The 22143-nt window shown below is 48.0% G+C and overlaps 2 protein-coding genes across 2 annotated transcripts; one reads left to right on the top strand and one right to left on the bottom strand.

Moving 5' to 3' along the window:
• Positions 1-4526: 4526 nt before the first annotated feature.
• sybu (syntabulin (syntaxin-interacting)) lies at positions 4527-12103 on the top strand (the record flags this gene model as incomplete). Its single annotated transcript, XM_084444511.1, has 7 exons — positions 4527-4550; positions 4786-4960; positions 5518-5736; positions 8345-8441; positions 8721-8876; positions 10394-10549; positions 10921-12103. 7 exons carry the CDS (start codon positions 4527-4529, stop codon positions 12101-12103), a joined length of 2010 nt encoding a protein of 669 aa, XP_084300637.1.
• A 4691-nt stretch (positions 12104-16794) lies between these two features.
• Positions 16795-21862, bottom strand: ebag9 (estrogen receptor binding site associated antigen 9). Its single transcript, XM_084443986.1, has 7 exons — positions 21567-21862; positions 21104-21198; positions 20784-20862; positions 20368-20526; positions 19982-20089; positions 19242-19333; positions 16795-18755 (listed from the first exon to the last, which is right to left on the bottom strand). Exons 2-7 carry the CDS (start codon positions 21184-21186, stop codon positions 18638-18640), a joined length of 639 nt encoding a protein of 212 aa, XP_084300112.1. The 5' UTR covers positions 21187-21198; positions 21567-21862; the 3' UTR covers positions 16795-18637.
• Positions 21863-22143: the final 281 nt, after the last annotated feature.

The following is a 22143-nucleotide window of genomic DNA, read 5'->3' as shown; positions in this document are numbered from 1 at the left end:
TTTGTTTAGATGCTGCGTATACAGCCTGCTAGGTGGGGCCGGTTGAAAGGCGGGTGAACTGAAGTTTGAGCACGGCTCATTTCAGCACCAGGGGTCATTGGACAGCGCCACTGATTTCTAGCTTTATAAACAACAATCTAGTCGACTGTCTTCAGGATGCTGTGATCTTGAGGTTGGAGAGAGGACTCAGTATCTATGACAATATCGAGAGTGGAGCCTGTCACGAGCAGATGTGAAGGACTACAAGACGACGCAAAACAAAAACATTAGTCTACTAGATAGAGGTAGAATATGTGTATTCTGTAGTTGCAGGAGTCTACATACATCGAAAGGAAACGGTGCGCTCTTATTTTTGGCATAACCTGATTTTGATAAACTCAAGCGTTGCGTAGGCTATCGGAATCCAGAAGGTCGTTGCCTACTGTTTACAACAACATATGTATTCAAATCAATGTCACTTCTTAAGAAATGATGCATGTGATAGGCTACATTATACAGCACACGTTAAATACCCTGATATATAATAGCTAGATCTAGATCGAGGCATATGAGCATGATTAAAGGGAATCTCTGTAGCCTGAATAGAGCCTATGAATTACTATAACGTACACATGCTGTAATGACGTTATGGACAGCTGAAGCACCCTGTAGTTAATAAGTTACCACCTCAACACACAGCAGTGTCACCAGAGACACTCAAACTTCAACACAGTGGTCTCCCCAGACACAAGCACCTACATGGACTGCACTGGCACTCACACACACACACACACACACATTGGCGATTTTATAGGGGGGGCAGGGGGGGCAAGTGCCCCCCCTGATTGGACAGCCCAACTCTGCTCAGATTCTTAAAAAAACAAAAACCAATTGTTGCTCCAACAATTTTACTAATAAACACAATTATTAAATACATAATTGTGGTTTGTACCAGTTTGTGTTAGATCATCATTAATTTTAAAAGTGTATTTATTACTTAAACTAGGCTACCTTTAAAAATATATATATATTCATAATCCACTAATGGCACAACTCGTCCATCGAAAAAAATGAGATCTGACTGTACTGCTCAGTGCTCAACAAGCTACAACTAGCCATCCTGCTCATAATGGCAAAAAGAGCTATAAAAACAATTTACCACTTCTTCATAAAATAAAATCTGGCAATGCTAATAAAAAAGCTACCACTCGAAATGACAGCGCAGCAGGTGCAATCGAATGCAGAAGTGCTCCAGAGGCTATCGAAGCAAACTAGCAACATCACCATCGGCGAGGAAGCTAGCACCAGCAGGCAGTTGCAGTTTGATGTTGTGATGTTGGGTATGGCCTAGTGCTCGGTCATAAAGTCATATTGACATGCTCGTGGTGTCTAGATGAAGTTTGATGCGTTGTACATATTGAATTGTCATACGGATTTCTTATTAGCATACTGTTCACAACTGGTATTCTTTGTAAATTGATGGGACCAGACGACAGAACAGTTTTGTTTTTTTTCTTACGTCAAAATGTTGCCCCCTCTACTCTCAGAGGGTAAAATCGCCTATGCACACACACACACACACACACACACACACACACACACACAAAACAGAGCATAGCACACAGGCTTAGGCCTACTGAAAATACCACATCACAGATTAGTCACTGACATGCAAATCTTGACAGGTGGACAGTAAATTGTCTGTTTGAAGACCAGCTTCCCAGCAGATGAACACCATCCAGGTGGAGGTTCTGCCAGAATGTTCTGAATCACAGCAGGTTCCAGGGGTCAGACTGGTTGGATATGAACATGTGGGTTCTGGGACCAGAACCGAAGCCTTAAGCTTGACAGATTAGCAACACAGTGTGGAGTCATGCAGACACAGCGGAATACCTGGGTTGGATCCCCAACCAGTTTCTTCAGTGTTCTGTGGGTTCAAACTAGTGACGGTGTGAACCTCAGCCACAACAGATTAGAGAAGCAACGCCAGCAGCCCCAACAGCTGGAGCACCTTGTAGTTCATAAATTGCCACTACAATGCATAGTAGTGTCACCAGATAAACAATAACCTATAGGCTATTATGTCTCAGTAGTATTTCCTCTCATCAATCATCATTCAGTAGACTTCCAAGCAGCACTGGCACATAAATGCACACACATGTACTGTATACACACACACACACGCACAAACACACACACACACGGACGCACACGAATACACCAATGTGCGTGTGTCTACAGTACTTCATGTCACAGCAAAATACATACATGACGTTCAATAACTTCTGATGTGTATAACGTCATCATCACAGAGATTACATAACCTTCCATATGGTTCAGTACCCTTAAGTGCACACTTAAGCCTAACGCACACACACAAACAGATGCACACAGGCGCGCACACAGAGACTTATTGAATTAGTTACGGATACAGAGTATTTACATGCAAATCCTGACATATTATACAAACGGTCTGGTTGAAGACCAGAACAGCTTCCTACTCAGCAGATGGATACCATCCAGGTGGAGTTTCTGCCAGAATGTTCTCTCTCTAACACACAGCTTTGAAAATGAGCCTCTTTGTTATCTGAAGGCATCTGTTGTTGTTGTTGTTGTTGTTGTTGATGTTGTTGTTGCACTAACCTCCGCAATTGGCCGAGTGGTTATGCAAATTGCTGGAGTTAACCGTAATCGGTCTGCTTCATTCAGTCTCTCGGGTGTACATGTTATGCAGACCTTTTTGATCACATGGCCACACGCTCCACCATACTGTCTCACTCTGGAGGTGCAGGAGTACAGAGTAGCTCAGCCATGCAGCCCAGCACCACCACCGCCATCACCACTCCAGGCTCTCTCTGAGGCCAACAGACCTCCACAGCACCAGGGGGTGTGCCACTCAGGGGCCGTCAAGTGGAGGAAACTCCCAGACACTGGAACAGGTGATGGTACAGGTGCAGGCAGTGGTTCTGGTGCTGGTACTGGCCTTGGTGCTAGTAGTGGTTCTGGTGGACCAGCATTGAGAAAGCTGTCTCTATGATTCTAATCCTGCCCCCTCCTCCCAGATGGCAACGACAGCTTTTCATATCAAATCCAACTTTATTTGTATAGCGGATTTCATACACAGAGGCAACACAATGCGCATAAGGCCTGTCTTATGAGAGCATGTTCCTTCTGCAGTTGACAGTACATGAATACTGCGGTGGTATTGCTAATACTCTCACCCCATCTCAGCTCACCTCCCGGTTTCCCAGTAAAGCACACTGGCAGGGTTGTGTTGCTGCGACGCACTCCCAGGAAGCCGAAGGCAGGAAGCCTGTTGTCTGTGCATATAATTGGTCCCACATAGCCACAGCGGTTTGTGCAGTTCTTTCCTCTGTTGCTAAGTCTGTTGCTAGGGCATGGGTGGTTCGGTGTCTGTGCTCTGCCAGTGCCTGATCTGGCCTAGCTCTGGGGTTGTGTACCAGCCTGCCAGGGACGAGGGCAGAGACAGGAGAGGCCTCAGTGTACTGTGATAGTATTGTGAGTATAGGTAGTATTGTGTTGGCTGTAATGCATGCTGATAGAACTGTTGGATGCTTATCTATCGGGTCTTACTGTACTGTGGGGATATGCTATGATAGAGGGTACCAGGGCTGGGCTACATTATATATTCTGGTCTTGGTCTGTACTGCTCTCAAAACTGTGGTTATTGTGTGTTCTGTGGTGGTTACCTAGCCGGACACATCCGTTTAAGGGTGGCATGGTAGCGTGACGGCATAGTACAGAAACAGGTAGTCTCTGTGTGCGGACAAGTGTGTGTGTGTGTGTGTGTTCAGGGACAGGAGGATGCACAGGCTATATCTACCAACATCCTGGGTTCCACAGAGACACCATCTGTTGTGCGTGAGAGGGAATAGATGCCTGGGTGCTCGGAACAACAGCTCAGAGCTCAGGGGTCACTTACGTCATCCCCATGAAAAAAAGATAGAAAGAGAGAGAGATAGAGAAGCCCAAACACATACACACTTACATAACCAGCCCCTTGAACCGACACAGGAAATTGAGAGATTGTGTAAAACGCAGTTGAGCATAATGGGAACTTTGAATTATTCAGCCATCAAACATCAGTACAACACACCAGGGTTGTATGAGGAGACACAAAGAGGCAGGACATATTCAACACACAGCAGCTGAAGACACCCAGGCTGACAGTTTGATGCACTGTATCTGGTTTGAAATCTGTCAGGTTTAGTCTCTGTACAGTACATAGTGTGTATGGGCTATATTTAAGATTACTTTATGTGAGGTTCTTTACCGTTGCTGTATTATACTATGACATGTCAGTTATTTCAGAACGAGGGTTCACAGGACCGCTCATTGGCAGACGGAGTCAGCAAGGGGTGCCAGCTGGCGCTGCTGTTTAGGACAGAGACTCCCTTGTTAGAAGAGGTTAGAGCGTCACGTCAGGATGCCTAGCACAGAAACACAGCTCACCTAGCCTCTCTCTCTCTCTCTCTCTCTCTCTCTCTCTCTCTCTACCCACAGGAGGAGACGCCGCGTGAAGCACAATGGGACCATTCCAGGAATATGAGGTGAGTCGCTCTCTCTCTGAACAAAAAAACAGTAGATTATCTAGCACATTAGAGTTGGCTCTGTTACGAAGGGCAGGCCAGGCCTAGATGTTCATCTATATTTAGCTTGCCTCGCAGCAGTGACAGGAAACCGTGGTCTTTTCCGAGGATGCTAAAAAAAATGAATCCAAATTGGAGGGGCAGCAACGGGAGAGTGAGTTATCCCCTCTACTGTAACTGTAACTACGGCTCACAGGAGAAGAAGTCTCCGGAGAAGGGCAGCCCCCGCAGCCGCATCCCTCGCCTGGTGCTCCATCCCTTCCAGCCCAAGGAGAAGGGATCGCCACCGTCCGAGTCACCGCTCTCCGAGGAGGAGGGGGTCAGCTCTGACCACTCCAAAAGGACCATCAGCACCAACAGCTTCTGTTCAGGTAGGCATGTGCTCAGCAGTAGAGGCCTAACAGGCCTGCATCACTGAGACTGTAGGCCTACAGTACTTACATTGTCTATGTAAGTACATAGGTTCATACAGTTTAAGCATCTACTCTAGACTATAAAGTTATGCCAGCAGACTGGCATGTAGACCTATTAAACATGATTGTGTACAAGATTGTAGGTCAAATCCAGGTACAATCCACATTGTAATACGCTATAATAATTATCAGATGGATTAGCTTATACGTGTGTGTGTGTGTGTGTGTGTGTGTCTGTCTGTATGTGTGTCTGTCTGTCTGTCTGTCTGTGTGTGTGTGTGTGTGTGTCTGTCTGTGTGTGTGTGTGTGTGTGTGTGTGTGTGCGTGTGTGCCTGTGTGCGTGTGATGAGCACTGAAACAATAGACGTCCCTCCTATCTACTGCTACAATAACAAAGCGCTGTTAGAGAGAAAGCTGTTGGAGGACCTGCTGGTTCCAGAGAACAATCCTTGAACCTTGAACTGTGTTCCCCGTCCGCCTGCCCGCCTTCCTGACCTCTGTACCTCTCTACGTAGATGACACCGGCTGCCCCACTAGTCAGTCTGTGTCCCCCTCCAAAACCCCAGCAGGCTCCGACCACAGCCCACACACCTCCCCCCCGCCCTGCACCTCCCCCCAGCCGCCCAATCACAGGACCAAGGTGAAGAGGGTGCGGGTGATGGCTGAGAGGGACCCAGAGCACGCCCTCCCGCCCAGGAACAAGAGGGAGCAGCGACCAAGCACACTGCCCAGGGGTAAGCACACTGTATGAAATGACTGACTGTATGTATGATCTCAGATCATGCTCATAGGGGCAGAATGTAGCTCAGGAGGTAGATAGAGCGTCTGGCTGGGGATCGTAAGGTCCCCAGTTCGATCCCAGTTTCCGGAATGTGCCAAATTGTCCTTGAGCAAGACACTGAATACCAAAAACGCTCATGTGCAGCATGGAAGCGCAGTGCCTAGTACTGTCGCTTCACAGCAAGGTCTTTGGGCCTTTCTGTGCTGGGTTTGCATGTTCTCCCTGTGTTCACTAGGGTTTCTCCCATAAAGAACCCAATACAAAAATGGACAGGAGTACTTGGTTGGTCCCCAGGTGCGTCCCATGCACACAGCCTACTGTTTGCTCCCAGCTGCCCTGGGAGAAGAACCACGGGATGGGTTAAAGGCAGAGAGAAGTTTCATCAATGGACACTCCAGTCATTTGTGTGTGTGTGTGTCCCTGCACCATGTGTGATGTGTGTTTCACTGCGTGATAAATACAAAAAATCTTCTACTATAAAGTTATGCCAGCAGAAGTCTCCGTGTTTGTGTGTGTTCCACTCATGTGTGTTCTGGTGAATGCCATATCTCCCAGAGGAACAAAGTGTGTGTTAGTCTGTGTTATTGCATGTGTGCGTGTTTGTGTGTCTGTGTGTGTGTGTGTGTGTGTGTGTGCGTGTTTGTGTGTCTGTGCGTGTGTGTGTGTGTGTGTGTGTGTGCGTGTGTGTGTGTATCAGAGTGTGCTAATGTGTGTTAGTCAGCTGCCAGCAGACACTCAGCCATGCTGGACTAAACAGCCTCTGGTTGGCAAGCAGCTGGTCAGATGATGGAGGGATAGCTAGACTGAGAGGTTAGGATGAGACAAGAAGGACTGTGCAGTGATGACTTTTCGGGATGCCTATCCTGTGTTAACATACAGTTCTTCTAACTCTAATCTCATAGGGGAGTGGTCTGCTTAAACAGCACACTCCTGCCTCTTCTCACCTGGGAAGTACAAGTCATATTGCAGGTGTGCAGACTCCACCTTCATCAAGAGAAATGCTTAACATCCTTGGCATAGTCTCGCAGTCTCTCCTTGGCTGCGCTCCGAATCGCATACTTTCATACTATATAGTATGCCAAAAATGGATGTAGTATGTCCCAATACATACAGTAGTATGCCACATGCAGTATGGCACAAATACCAGGATGTCCTACTACATCCGGTCGTATTTTGCAGTATTCAAGCCAGCACACTTTTCTGGCTATTCTGACCTACAGTTCTTTGCTCAGCAGAGATTATGTCACATGTGCGAGTCGCGCAGGAGGCGTTTTGATGAATCCCAGCTGGGACGAATGTCGCTTTATAGATGACGGATGTGGAAAAATTTCAAGGTGCAATGGTATGACAAGGTAGTATATCCCAATCGGATGCATACTGTGTGCAAATTACGTACTTTCTATGAGTAGTTGTAGTACATATTGGTAGTAAAAAGTAGAAGTATGTGATTCAGAACGCAGCCCTCTCTACTCATTTGAGAGTAACAGCATGCCTCTCCTTCCCTCAAATCTGAGTGCTGATTGGCTGATGAGCAGGACCTGGAGTTTACCAATTAGTGTGATTGGCAGGCAGGTGTGTACATCCCTGATGGCATGTAGCCAGCAGCAGTATGACTCAAGAGTTGAATGGTCAGTTAGGAGATGAAACACAGTTTGTTCTATTGTTAGTCACATGCACAGCCGATCACTGGAGAAATATGGTTTTATCAAATGGAAAGAGATGCTTCTCAGGTAGGCTCTGGGTTTACAGAACACATCTGTAACATCCCAGACTTCTCATGCATGCTGTTCAGACACATTTGGACTGCCCTGCTGGCCTCCGTTGAGTTTCATTACACTGGTTTGGAAATAGATTATGGTGGAATTAAATGTGGTTCCTAATCTGTCTGCTGTAGGTGATAGAGGCAGATTAGGGTAGGCTCCATTTGTCAGATTAAGCTCCTGTTGTGGAGGGCTGGATGACATCATGGTGTAAGTTGGGATGCCTCAGCTCGAAATGACCTCTCCTGCTGAGCTAGAGCTGGATCTGAATATTGACTGAGACGCTCTGTAAATCTCACCAGGGTTAGCTGATGTCGGTGTTTACCACTGGAGGGAGGGAGGGATAATTGATCGAGAGAGAGAGGAATGTGTTGGTTTTGGAGTGAGTGATGCAGAGGCTCAGAGAGACCGTGTTCATCAGGTCATGTGTCATGGAGGAGGAGGAGGAGGAGGTGGTCAGGGGGCTCCAGCCTACCCCCGTACTGTAATCTGATCTGACCACACAAGCATTATGGAAACACACACACACACACACACAGCCCTCTGAGGCTAACTAGGCAGGACTAGTCGGATGGAGTGAGGTGGTCGGTTCACTGCTCAGCGTTCTGTTTGGGTTTAGTTTTCTTGGTCTTGACTTGTGAAAGTGGAGGGGATCAGATCATGTGACGACTAGGAATACAAGCATGGACCATAGCTGCCCTGTGTGTAGCCATGCTGATCGTAAGTGTGCATGCGTGCGTGCGTGCGTGGGTGCGTGCGTGCGTGTCCTGCCATTAACTGTCTTGTCTGTGTGTCCTGCAGGTAGTGAGGCAGACTTCAGCTCATCCAGCAGCACCGGCAGCCTGAAGACCAGAGAGCTGCTGGGCCCCAGCTCCACAGGGAAGGTTTCCTCACGCAGGTACCTACTGTACTGTATAGGCCTCCTCACGCAGGTACATACTACTGTATAGGCCTCTTCACGCAGGTACATACTACTGTATAGGCCTCCTCACGCAGGTACAGTACATACTACTGTATAGGCCTCCTCACGCAGGTACAGTACATACTACTGTATAGGCCTCCTCACGCAGGTACATACTACTGTATAGGCCTCCTCACGCAGGTACATACTACTGTATAGGCCTCCTCACGCAGGTCGTTCCCTGATCCATTCTCATCTCTACATTCTCCCTCGTAGAGGTGGCACCCACATCAGGAGCCTCCCAGTGTTCAGGCCAGCCGGGATCCCCACAGCCAATCGCGACGCAGCGCTTTATGCCCCCTACAGGACCCCCCCGAAAGCGCCGCCCTCCTCCTCCACCAGCAGCAGCTGCAACAACAGCCCCTCCTCCAGGTACACATGCTCACTCTCTAAGGCGAGCGCACACACATACACACACACCTCCAGGTACTCCTGGTAGGTGTGGACACTGGGCAGAGATGTGGGACAAGGGCTTAGTGGCGGTCATGAGTGGGATGGATGGGTGGATGGATGGATGGATGGGGCTCTGTGCCCAGAGAGTTTAATAATTTCCCTCATTATCTAGGTCATGATTGGGCTATGCTGAGATTAGATTTGCGTCACATGAATTCATGCAGGAAGGTGTGTGTGTCGGGGGGGGGGGGGGGGATCTATGGGCTCACTCTTCAAGACCTTGGTTTGAAGTAGAGAGGGGTGGAATCATGAATATTTCAGCACAACTGGATGGATATCCTGGCAGCTCGCCCACTGGCCGGTCTCAAGCTGTTGTCTCATATTTCCTCGGTGGTTCTGTCCTCTTGTGTTGCTGAGTAGCAGCCTCTCTTGAGGGTAAATAGTGCGCCGCTATGTCTGCTGCTCATCACCAGAGCCCCAAACACAACTTGACCTTGTCTTCACGCTGACTGCAGAGCCACCCACACCCCCTTCATCCCCAGCCCACGGGGGGTGAGTCATAACACCCCCGTCACGACAACACGGCGGTCTCTCTGCTCCTGCATCGGATGAGAACACATCAATGATAACTGTATCAACGTTTCTCCTCATGGCCGTTTTGTTCTTCTGGCTTTTGTTTTTATATCCTTTCATTCCCCACTGCCCGGAAGGAAGTCACGTGACATGGCTGTTCTCTCACTGCCTGCCTGTTCTATTTCTGTCTGGGACACCGAGCTGGCTTCAAAGCTGGAGTCCTAGGTTGCTAGGATATAGTGTTATCTGTGAGGCAGGGTGGTGGGAGGTTTCTCTGCATATTGACCAAATCCTTTCCTCTCATCTCTGTCAGACACACACAGACGCGTTTCATCAAGCCTCTTAGAACATGATAAACACTTGACCAGCTTTCCTCAAATGCAATTGAAACGCAGGACTGTTTCGGTGTCTAACAAAGCATTTAGCATTACAGCGATTCAGATGTTTTTTATTGTAATCTATGGCATGCTGAGCACAAACATGTTTCCCTTTTTTAGAGGCAATTGTGGGAGATGTTTTTTATTGCCCGACTCAAATCATGTGCAGTCCAGGCTCAATCATGTGCAGTCCAGGCTCAATCATGTGCAGTCCAGGCTCTCTCCATAGTCAATAGGGTTTCTGTCCATCCCTGGAACAACCCTAAGGTTAGTGTTTTAGGTCCAGTCTCGCAGGCTGCTTATCCTAAAAGACAGAGACAGCACTGCCTGGCTTCACTGAGCAACTGCTCCTACAGCACTCTCTGTTCCTGCTAGGTCCAACTGACTCAGTGATCTCCTCCTCCTCTTTAGAAAGGCCTTTTAAGACTTTCACCACACAAACTTTGTCAAGCCAGTGTGGTGTGCCTATCTGCTGTATACAACATCACCTTACCTCATGTTCCTGTCTAACATTGTGAAACGTGTCACCCCCTCCCCCCCAACCAGGAGGGCGAGCCTGGGCAGGTACCACTCCTGCGGAGACAACCATGGCATCCACCCCCCCCACCCTGAGCAGTACCTCACCCCCCTGCAGCAGAAGGAGGTGGCCATCAGGCACCTGAAGAGCAAGCTGAGGGAGTCGGAGAACACCGTCCATGACAGGTACTGGGGCTGGGGTAGGAGCAGGGGCAGGACCAGAGGCTGGGGTAGGAGCAGGGGCAGGACCAGAGGCTGGGGCAGAGGTAGCGGTTGGGGCGGCAGGTGTAGAGGCAGCTCCGAGTGCACCATCAATGGCAGGTACTGGGTTCTGAGTTCATACCTCACATTGCTGAAGACTTCAGTGTTCAGTAAGTTACCTGAAGGGTGGGGTACACATGGTGTTACTGAGAGCGCACACAGCGCAGGATGGGCCAACAACAGTGGATTAGAGTCTATGAACAGTTCATGTGTCATGTTTCTAGACAGACATGCAGGAAGACGAGGCATGTCCATACAGCTATATCTGACCCCGCCTCCTCCATCTTCTCCCTCAGGGAGTCAGAGATCGAGGACCTGAAAGGCCAGCTGGGGAGGATGCGCGAGGACTGGATCGAGGAGGAGTGTCACCGCGTGGAGGCGCAGCTGTCCCTGAAGGAGGCGCGGAAGGAGATCAAGCAGCTCCGCCAGGTGGTGGAGACCATGAGGAGCAGCCTGATGGAGAAGGACAAGGGCATTCACAAGTACTTCATCGATATCAATATCCAGAACCGCAAGCTGGAGTCTCTGCTGCACAGCATGGAGCTGGCCCAGAGCGGGAGCGGGTCCACCCTGGACATCTGTGACGGCTCCCCCAGCCCGGACCAGAGCCCCAGCCCAGACCAGAGCTCCGGGCCTGGGGAGCAGCATGGTGGCCAAGCTGGGGGTCTTGGGCCTGGGGTTCTGGAGACGGGGGCTGGGATTCTGGAAGAGGACCATGGCGGAGAGGAGATGGCGGACAGTGGGCTGCTGGCGAGCGATGAGCTGGCCAGCCGCGCAGACGCCCTAGAGCAGGTCCTGATGTCTACCGCCATGGAAACCAGCAAGCTGGGGGCGCGGCTGGGGGCAGGAGTGTCCACGCTGCTGCTGCACAGCGGAGGAGAGGAGGAGGAGGAGGAGGAGAAGAAGCAAGAAGAGAAGACCACACCACCCAACTCCCTAGCCGCCACCACTAGCTTTTGCCCCAGCCCCCCCCCTCGCTCTGTGGCCACACCAGAAGAGAAGGGTGTGCAGACGGAGCTGCTGTCCATCCCTCCAGAGCTGAAGGCTCTGCTGCTGCAGCTGCTCAAGCTCCCCGGTGGAGACACGCTGCTCCCATCCTCCAGCGGCCTCCTGGGAGTCCCTGCTCCTGCCCCCGCTCCTGCCCCCGCTCCTACCCCTGCGCTGCGCTGTCTGGAGCCTCGGGAGCCTTCCTCTGGCCCCCAGGTCCCAGAGCCCCCCAGGTTCATGCAGGAGCTAGACTTCTGTGCAAGGGAGGGGGAGGAGTCCCACATGGCGCTGGGCGCGGTCGGCGAGCGCCACTGGAGCAGCAGCTTCCTGGTCGACCTGGTGGCGGTGGCCGCGCCGATGCTGCCCACGGTGGCGTGGCTGTACTCGCGTCACGGCGTGGACGGCGGCGCCCCCGTCTACAACATCGCCGCTCTGATCCGAGGATGCTGCGTCATGGGGCTGCACTCTCTCCGTCGCGTTGCTGACGCGTAACGACCGCCCACCCGCCAACAGGGTCGGCTACGGCCTCGACACCCCACCCCCACCACAACTACAGCACTTCAGCATCTGTTAAGAGAATATCTGTTAGTTTAGGTTCTGTGAAGATTGAGTTTCTCTACACTTACTGTAAAAATGCAGTTACTTTAGTCTCCCACGCTGTTGTTTTGCACTGTGTACAGTTGCCATGAGTTTAAGGCAGACGGGGTGATGTGAAAGGGATTCTATTAATTGATTGTTTATTTATTGTCTTTAGTTTTATTGCCATAATATTGTGTGTCTTATGTGTATATATGTGCTCTACATACACACTGATCATCGGTAGACGGTTATGTTCCATCGTTGTCCTGCGCTGGCATTAGCTACCCCTAATGTACGTTTAAAAAATCCACCATGTTTTCCTGGCAGTATTGGGATGTTTTGAGAGATTGGGGATGAGACTGTTTTGTTGAATGTTTTGAGTCAGGGTTTCTACTGGTTTGGGAGTTTTGTAATAGTTGGTTTGATAAGTTCACCTGCCCCCCCACCCAAAAAACAAAAAAAAAACAAATCTTCAGCCAAAGCTTTAACATTTGTTCACTGTCAATGTTTAGTGAAGATGTATTTTTCCCCTGGGGAGTAGAGCTTTTTACATGTCTGTGTTTTGACTTCATAGGAGTACAAAGTTGATGCTTGAGAACAACTGACACTTGTAATGTGCCTGAGCGATGTGCAATAACGTTAGTTTACACCAGATGTCTGTTATATTTATTATTAAAGCATGAGAACCCCCCTCCTTGGACAGGTTTGCATGATTGTTACTGGGTTTCAGGTGGGTCTCGGGGAGACCCTCTCATACACGAGGGTTGCTGAAATGTGAAATGATTTTGTGATATTCATTTAATGTGAATAGTACTTAATTGCAGAGACATCCAGACAATTTCAGCCATGCCCTGAGGTGTGGACAGCAGGACAGTCTGTCTGTCCCCCCACTTTCTCTAACAACACCCCATGTTCCTCCAGATCAAGCTCAAATGATTTTATAAACGGGGAGATGTCCCCATCTGGGCCCAGCTAGGGGTGATGTCTCCTGACGTCTTACATAGGCTTTCTCAGCCTGGCTCAGGGTCTCCTGGGCTGAGCTGAAAATAACAGTGCATTAGAGTCACTCAGGCCTGGCGTAGCTATCTAGAGCCACAGTCAGTGCGTTACCTACAGTAAAGTACTCACCACGCTGTGCCTGGGGCCCTAGTGACTATTAGTTACCGTTAAATCGGTAATATGCAGGCTTAGGAACAACATGATTGGTCCCAGTGTTGCGCCCATTAGCACACATTTGAGATACTTCATCACAGCAACACAAACTCTGAGTCCCTCACCTAGAGCTGGCTGTGCCCACAGTACCAGGGCTCGTCTATGGCTGCCTGAGACTCCCCTGGCTCGAACGCAGGACTGGAATCAGGGTGTCAGCAGTATGGCTGCTCACCAACACCCCACCAATGTTTAAACTCTCGTCACATAACATCTAGCTTTAATCAGAGGATTAGAGTGGAGCCAACCAACACACTCACTAGGAGCCCCTAACCCTAATGCTGTTCCACCACTGCACTAAGACTGTGGAAGGGAGCTACTCTATGCAGAGTAAGGACGCCTTCCCCCCTTTCCACCCCCCAACCCAGGCCATATGGAGGGGATGGGTTACATAAGCACCAAGGGTTGGCAGACTGATGAGTCTCTGCAGCTGCTGTTATCTCAGCCGTCCAGGCTGGCCTGACCGGCTACCAGGCAGACAGACAGACAGACAGGCAGGCAGACAGACCACTGTCAGAGAGACAGATAGCCTGCTATCTGACAGACAGACCAGAGGATGAGAGGATGAGAAGGGAGCTGGGATAAGCTGATATAATCATCGGGAGGCCAGCTGATGCAGTGTTAGGTCAACGTGACTCTTCACTCTCACACAGACCAGACATCTCATTTAGAAAATGGAAAAATAAATCAGTAGAGAGCAGATTATCCCTCTGAGATGGCTAGTCTGGTACCCCTTCTCCCGAACCTCCACAGGGGGAGAGGTTCGCCCCAATAAGTGGATCAGGAGTGTGGGCGTGCTCAAACACAGATGGTGACGTTATGTGTTCCATCCAGAGAGGAGGTGAGAGGAAGGACAGTCTGAGCTTGGGTCTGTGAGCGTGTTTGACCTGGGTCTGTGTGGGACATTTAGAGGTACACAACAAAGGTCACATGACTCATCATTCCATTCCATTCCATTACAGTCATTTAGCTGATGCTTTTATCCAAAGCAACTAACAATAATTGCATTTAATATAGGAAAAGCCAATGTACTACTACTTGCCAGAACTCACAAGTGCATCTCCTTTCTAAAACAAGTGACTAAGAGCATAATCTAGCACTGAAGGCAAAGTGCAAGAATAGCAATCTAAAATACAATAGGTGCTTAAGAGGGAGGATCATTGTAGTACTTCTTGAAGAGATGAGTTTTGAGCCTGCGACAAAAGATGGGTAGCAACTCTTGCGACGCTGTCCTGACGTCAGTGGGCAGTTTGTTCCACCACTGCGGGACCAGGACAGAGAAGAGCCGTGACCGTGTCGATCGACCGTAGGGGCCTCGGAGTGAGGGGGCGACCACTCACCCCGAGGTAGCAGAGCGTAGCAGTCAGGAGGGGATATAGGGTTTGATCATGGCCTGGAGGTAGGAGGGGGCTGTTCCTTTCATTGCCCTGTAGACTAGTGCCAGAGTTTTAAACTGGATGCAAGCCGCTACAGGGAGCCAGTGTGGGGAACGGAGAAGGGAAGTTGTGTGGGAGAACTTGGGGTGGTTGAACACCAGGCGAGCAGCAGCTTTCTCGACAAGTTCCAGGGGTTTAATGGCTGACGCCAGGGCCCCAGCAAGAAGGGAGTTGCAGTAGTCCAGGCGGGAGATGACCAGGGCCTGGATGAGCACCTGCACCGTTTCATCAGTGAGAAAAGGGCTAATCCTCCTGATGTTGTAGAGCATGAATCTGCAGGAGCATGTGACGGATGTGATGTGTGCAGAGAACGACAGTTGGTCATTCAGGGTCACACCCAGATTCCTCGCAGTCCGAGTGGGCATCACCACTGTGTCTTCAATGATGATATCCAGGTCCTGGTGCGGGCAGCCCTTCCCCGGGTGGAACAGCAGCTCAGTCTTGTCCAGGTTGAGCTTGAGGTGATGTGTCGTCATCCACTCCGAGATCTCAGCCAAGCACCCAGCTACTGTATGCATGTCTCCACTTGTGTATCAGAAGGAGGAAATGAAAGGACCAGTTGGGTGTCATCAGCATAGCAGTGATAGGAGAAGCCATGCAAGTGAATGACAGAGCCCAGGGATGTCCTGTTTGAAAACAAGAAGGTGAACTGTGATCTCTTTCCCAGGGATTCTGTTTACAGTCTTACTGTATCTTGGCATATTGGCATTGAAAACGATGCAACCAAACCGGAAAAAGTGAATATTGTTGTGAATAATTATACAGAGTGGAGCACACTTGAAATTTTCAGATGTGAGATGTGAACCAGGTTGAACTTTGGGCACTGTGCCCCATGACCAGCGGTGAGGGACGCTCAAATCGTGTCCTGTCTGAATAGCCCTTCAGTCTCCCAGCCCCAGCCCTAGTCAGCTGTTTGGCAGCCAAGTTGGCCTACGTACATCCTCAGGATGACCTATGCCCTATGACCTATATATTGTAAGCCTATATTGTGCTTAATTCATGGGTAGTGCATCCTGTCAGGTAAGAGATGTCTATCAGAATACCCTACTACACATTATATTGTGCTTAATTGATAGACCACGATGGCTCCACTAGTCTAGTCAATTTGGTACACAAACTGTTAACAGGTCTCCCAGTACTCTTGCTTGTGAAGTTTATAATGCAAAATGGAATGAACATATTAACCTAAGTCATATAGACCATATTAGGTATATTTCATTAACTTTAAGTAGTCTATAAGTTAACTAAATAAATATAACAAACGATGTATTAGGCTAAATATGACTATTCCTTAGTCTAGACTGCCTAAGTGGAAGCAGGAATAGCCAACCCATGGGACCTTATTTCAGAAAAAATATGTACACTAGTCAACGGCGATAAACAGGCTATAATTTTTCGATCCTGTTTGAATTGTGCCATGAGTAGCTTAATATAGAAATAGTTGCTAAATAAATAAATAGCTAGCTGACAGCCCACATTATAAATAGTGAGATAACTAAGTGGCCGCCCACATAAAAAATCTGAAAGTCACACTCGTTCTCCTCTGCTGAGATTCTAATAGACAGTTTTGGCAAAGAGCCTTCGTCAGGGTGTTTTGAGACTTTTTTTTTTTTTACTGTGAATAATTAATTTTAGAAAATGCAATCAGCTTTCCGAGGAAGGCTTGATGTTGAAACGTGTCGGAGTTTGTTAATCATGCTGTGATAATAGAGGCATTTTGATTCTTCTAAAGAGAGTGGGGCCTTTGGAGCCTTGATTTGGGCTTTTTTTGTAATGTTTATGGATACGCTAATCAGTACAGATTATGCAAAGTAATTTATCTATAGTTTGTGTGATTCTACCCATCAACATGACAGATATTCTTCCAGACACACAATAAAGGGGATTATTGAAAATAAATGAATGTGGAAATATAAATCAAAATCATTTATTGACAAACAAAAAAATGATCATGCAACTTTTCTCCATCATGCTATCAGTGATAACAGTTGGCCCTAGAGCATTTCAAACAAACAAAAATGGACAGAAATGTGAAGGGCAGTATTGTCATAGACTCTTCTTTTGAACCCGTTTTGGAACGGGTTCAAGAAAAAGTTTTTGAACCCGTTCATGTAAAAAAAATCCCCAAATCTCTGGCTGTGAATGATTCCCTAAGCGGAAGACCTCCGTCTCAAAGGACCATCAAAGCAAGATACATCACTGGTATTTAACATTCAGTAAAAACCCTCGTCTTCCCCAGCATCCTCCCTGTTGGAACCTCAATGCTGGCAGAAGGCCAGTGTCTGATTGGTCCAGCAAATCTAATCAGGCTTAAGTCGAACTGGTCTGTTATTTTCTATAAAAGCCATCATGTCGGTCCAGCAGGTCTGTGCAACAGCCAACAACACATCTCCTCTCACAGCTTTTCTTCTGCACAATGACAATGTTGATGAATGTTTCCATGACAACTGGACACTTGTTTGACAATTTTCCTCCCTCTTCTTCCTTCTCTTCTGGGAATCTGCCACCACACCTAACCCAGTGCAAGCCCAGTGATGTATAACAGGTTGTCCTATATGTTCAGTCCCCCTGTGATCCAGTCAGAGCAGAACCTGATCAGAGCCATCTGTATGGTGCGGTTCTGACTATTTTAGGACATATCGAGCCTCTTGAGGTCATCAGAGGAGCAGGTCTGCATCTCCACAACAGCTTTCTCCACAGACTAGGCCTGTGGCTGGCTCTCCAAGCCTGGTCTTCAAGTAGTCACTGAGCTGGCCAGTGAGGCCACTAAAGGCGGGCGGGAGGGAGGGAGGGAGCGGGAGAGAGTGCGAGCGAGCATACATAGTGGAAGCTAAGAAAACAAATAACCAACAAAAAAGGACTGACATGGTCCACACCCATGAGACAGTCTGCAGTATTTTGGTTGTATTAAAAAGCCACAATCATTTAAGAAAGATGAAGTCATAGATGGAGACCAGCAGGCCACTAGCCATGAGGTTACCATAGGAACTCACAGCTAACTCTTAGGTAAGGCTGAACATCATTCTCAGAACCCTGGAACTAGTTTAAACACATGTTAAAGATCTCCTCAGGCCTTCCCTCTAGCTCAGATTACCAGTGTACTATGGCGTGAACAGTAGAGTACATGGGACATCAAGCAACATCGGTGACAAAATGTGGTTTAAGCCAGGAAGACAAATGAAATACAAATCAAAAGAAGCAATTGAACAAAGGGATTTCACTGATTTTACAGCGAAAGTTAACAATTAATTAATTCATTAATTACACTCTTCATACAGGCTGATATAAATAAGACAAAGCAGAAAGACCGCCCTTGTGTTTGTTCAGTCCTTGTGTTTTATACAGGAGGTACCAGTATATTTACACTAAATTAAAAATGTAAGGTTTCTTAGTATTCTACATCTACCATCTAGATCTACACAAATCTGAACCAGGAGGACAGATGAGGATCGATCTCTTAATTATCTCAACCACTGATGATGGCGACTAGAGCACAGCAGAGTAGGGCAGAGCAGACAGCCTCCAGAGAGCCAGCATGGTAGCCCAGGTGTCTGCCACACAGTCCCAGCTGTAATCTCCCACACTGCACCGCCATAAGAACTGCAGTGATTGCTGGTATTTAAGAGTTTAAGGAGAATGACTGTTGAGGACTGATGATGACGATGATGATAAAGATCAAGATGTGGAGAGGGTATCTGCAGGGGTATGGTGCTCGATTCAGTGTTTGTGTTTCCCTGGAGCTCACAGCAATCCACCCTGAGGTGGAAGCAGAGCTTGGCTGCCATCGTCTGCCCATGAGACGTTAGGAGAGCTTGACGGCCATCTTCTGGTCCTTCTTCATCATCCTCTGGACCTCCTTCTCCATCTTCTTCCTCTGCTGTTCCAAGGAACGCTTCTCTCTGTCCGCCAGCTTCTGCTGCCTGGTAGAGGGGGAGGGAGACAGGGCGAGGGGTTACCATCAAAGGTAGGGCTTTTAGCACTGGCCAGAGCCAGCTTCTCTGAACATCCCTCCCACTTCACAGGCTGGTCCGAAGTTTAACTAGCGGTTATCTAAATAAATAAATAAATAAATAAGGTTTATCTAAATAAATAAATAAATAAATAAATAATTAAAAGCAAGTCATCCTTTGAGAGAGGCTGGGGCAGTATGTTAATGCATGTGTAAACAAACTGTGCCTCCAGTTCATGAGTCATCAAAGTCAAAAGAGTGTATACCGCCACCTGCTGGAAATGTAGTGAAAATGCAGCAATGGACTTTAAAAGTATAATTTGACCAGCAGAAGGGCTTTATTTTTCTGTTATTAACACGTTTGCATTTTCCCTATGAGTCATAGTTTGATTGACTGATTGATTGATTGACTGATTGATTCAATATATATATATTGGAGCAGGTCCAGGTTCAGTACCTGAGCACCTCCTCTGCCTCCCAGGCAGCGTCAGACTCATCCTCCCAGGCACTGGGGTCCTCCTGCCAGGCATCCATGTCTCCCAGCTCAGACTGACAGGCAGAGAGGAGAAGAGGCAGGGGGCAGGGAGGAGGAGAAGACGCAGAGAGAAGAGAAGGAAGAGAGGACGACAGACGTCAAGGGTCATCTCAGGACAGTGACATGTCTTGGTGCTTTGTGGTCAAACTGATACATTACGTTCTAACCAGCTTTCAGATTTTTATTTTAGTTATCATGGCTTTCACATGTCTGGCATTCAGTGTGTGCTGAGCCTTGAGAGTATTGAAATTGCATCATGCCCATCATAAACAGCTAGGAGTAGGTTCACACTCAGCTCAAATTAGCCAATTGCACAACTCCAGTACTTCCTGAAATTAGACATGCTTCTCTATTTCCTGTCCTACACTATTGGATGAAGTGATTAATCAGATGTGCCTGACTGCAGCACAATGATCAGGCACACCTGAATAATCATTTCATCCAATAGTGTGAGACAGGAAATAGAGAATTTCAGGAAGTACTGGAGTTGTGCATATAGTGAATTGTGTAGTCAAAGATACTTATGCATACCGAACGAATGACAAATATTCTTCATACGCAAGACCTTTTTTTTGCCAAAAACCTGAATGATAAAGATATCTTCTGCATCAAGAATTTCCTGACTTTTGTGCAAGAAAGTGCTGCTGTGTGCAGTTACTCACAGAGGGCTGGATGAAGGATGTGTCCTGGGTGGCGGCCAGCCGACTGGAGAACCCTGCAGAGCCATCAGGAACCAGATAGTTCAGAGGTTCCCTCTTCTTCAAAACGATCTGCAGAGGAGAGGAGCGGAAAGCGAGCAAACGTGAACAGGTTGGATCCAAACCGCTTCAGACCTTCCACATGGGAACCCAATCATCAACCGTTAGACCCAAGGTGGACCTCAGAACCTCAAGGTCCAAGGCTGTCATGATATTTGAGACGTCGAAGGCTGCTAGAGTTCGATTTAGTTCAGGACACAGTTGGCTTCATCCACATCCACAAAGAAAAGGACAGACATGAAGGCCAAGGAGGGGAGGACAGAGGAGAAAGAGGAGACCGCCTAACGTACCTTCTGTGATTTCCTGATGGTAGGGGCCATGTCTTTGAAGTAGTCTGGCTCCTCCTCCTCCTGGTCAGCAGTGGGTGGGGCCACGTTGCCGTTCCCACCTTCGATCTTGATGCTGGTGGGGCCGTCCTCGTCCCAGGAGCTCCACTCCTCTATCTCCGGCTGCACGACCAGGGGGCACAGGGGGAGGGCAACATTGACACATCAAGCAACCCTCCGTCAGAGCAGAACTGTACATTTACAGAAAACATCTCTTGTGGATGAGTTTTCAGAAGATGTTTCCCTCCTTTATATTGCACCTAAATCTGCAGAATGTACCATGTTGTTTTATTCCATCTCTGGTGAGTGCTGCCTATAGCTCTTATCATGAGGCATGTCATATACTAATACTAGCATATACAGTAACTTATATCGCTGACCTGTTTGGCTACTGATGAGAAATCCACTGTAGTTGGCAGAGTAATCTGGTCACCGCTCAGCTTGCGCAACCTCCCTGTCCTGCAGACAGACCATGAGGATGCATAAAGCAGAATACTCGATAGTTAGAGAGACTGGCACACAGGCCCAGGCCAATGAATGTGGAGCTGAAAACAAATTAAAGAGCTACCAAGTTAGCACAAATTATTCAAATACTTTGATCCAGTACACATGGCCCAGTAATATCCCTGGGAGCATCACCATATGGTAAAGCACAGCTGGTACTGGACATCACATGCTGCTCGGCTTTACGTCCTCTCACCTGCATATCAGCCTCTTGAAGAATGACAGCAGAGTAGCAAGGCATGTGCAGATCTTGAACAGGCGGAACTGGGGGATGGCCATGGTGAAATTGACCTGAGGATAGATTATAACACAACCACGATGAGCAAACGTGACAATAAAGCATGCTTCCACTGGACTAGCTAACGTTATCAATAAGACATTGTTACTGATAAAAACTTGGAACAAAACTGGGACTTCGTAATAGCATTGGGCTAACGTACAACATTAGTGCCGTCTTTGTTGGTGTAACTGTAAATATTCCTGCAGCTAGTTAGCTTCCAAGCCAGTCAGCTAGATAGCTAGCAATTATCAAAGCGAACGTGAAAGCGTATTAATACTATAAGCAACAAACAGCTGTCTAACGTAAGTAGAGGTGCATATGTGGTAGCTGTCAGTAGATAGATCGTTATAGACAATTAAAAATATGACAAGATACTCACCGTACAGGTCAATAATGAACAGCTAGTTGTTTTAGCTTGCTAGCTAGCTAGCTACGGCAGGCAGATGCGCGGAAGTCAGGGATTCATTTATTTGACAAGCTAGCACTAGCCCACATAGCAAAGCATAGCTACAGAACGTAGATATTTCCCTTACACATATCCATACAGAAACAGTGCATTTGCAATGTTCCTACAGATCTTGTCGCAAAACGATGACTGACAGATGCTACCTCAAAGGTGATTTCATGATTTAATATCCTAAACCCGTCGTCGCTTCAGTGCCCCATCCCTGCCATCTTTACACCGAAGACAGGGGTAGACAGGATGTACAATCAAAGGTCTTGCAGAATCAAAACCGGAGCACGATCGAGCTGCTGCTGGTCTGCAACCGTCTCTGGAGTCTAATTAATCGTTTACCTCACTCAACATGACATCCAGTCAGGCATTGAAGCGATTCAAATCGCTCTTGTCATGTGTGGTTCTCTGCACAAAAGGGTCTGTGTTGTATCAGTGTTGTATCCATGGAGGTATAGGTTGTATCGGGTCGCTTTGACCTAGCTAAGCGCCGCTCCTATGG

The sequence above is a fragment of the Borostomias antarcticus genome, assembly GCF_949987555.1.
Source record: "Borostomias antarcticus genome assembly, chromosome: 10".
NCBI lineage: Eukaryota > Metazoa > Chordata > Actinopteri > Stomiiformes > Stomiidae > Borostomias > Borostomias antarcticus.
The sequence above is the reverse complement of the archived record's forward strand: the minus strand, read 5'-3'. Positions and strand labels throughout refer to the sequence as shown.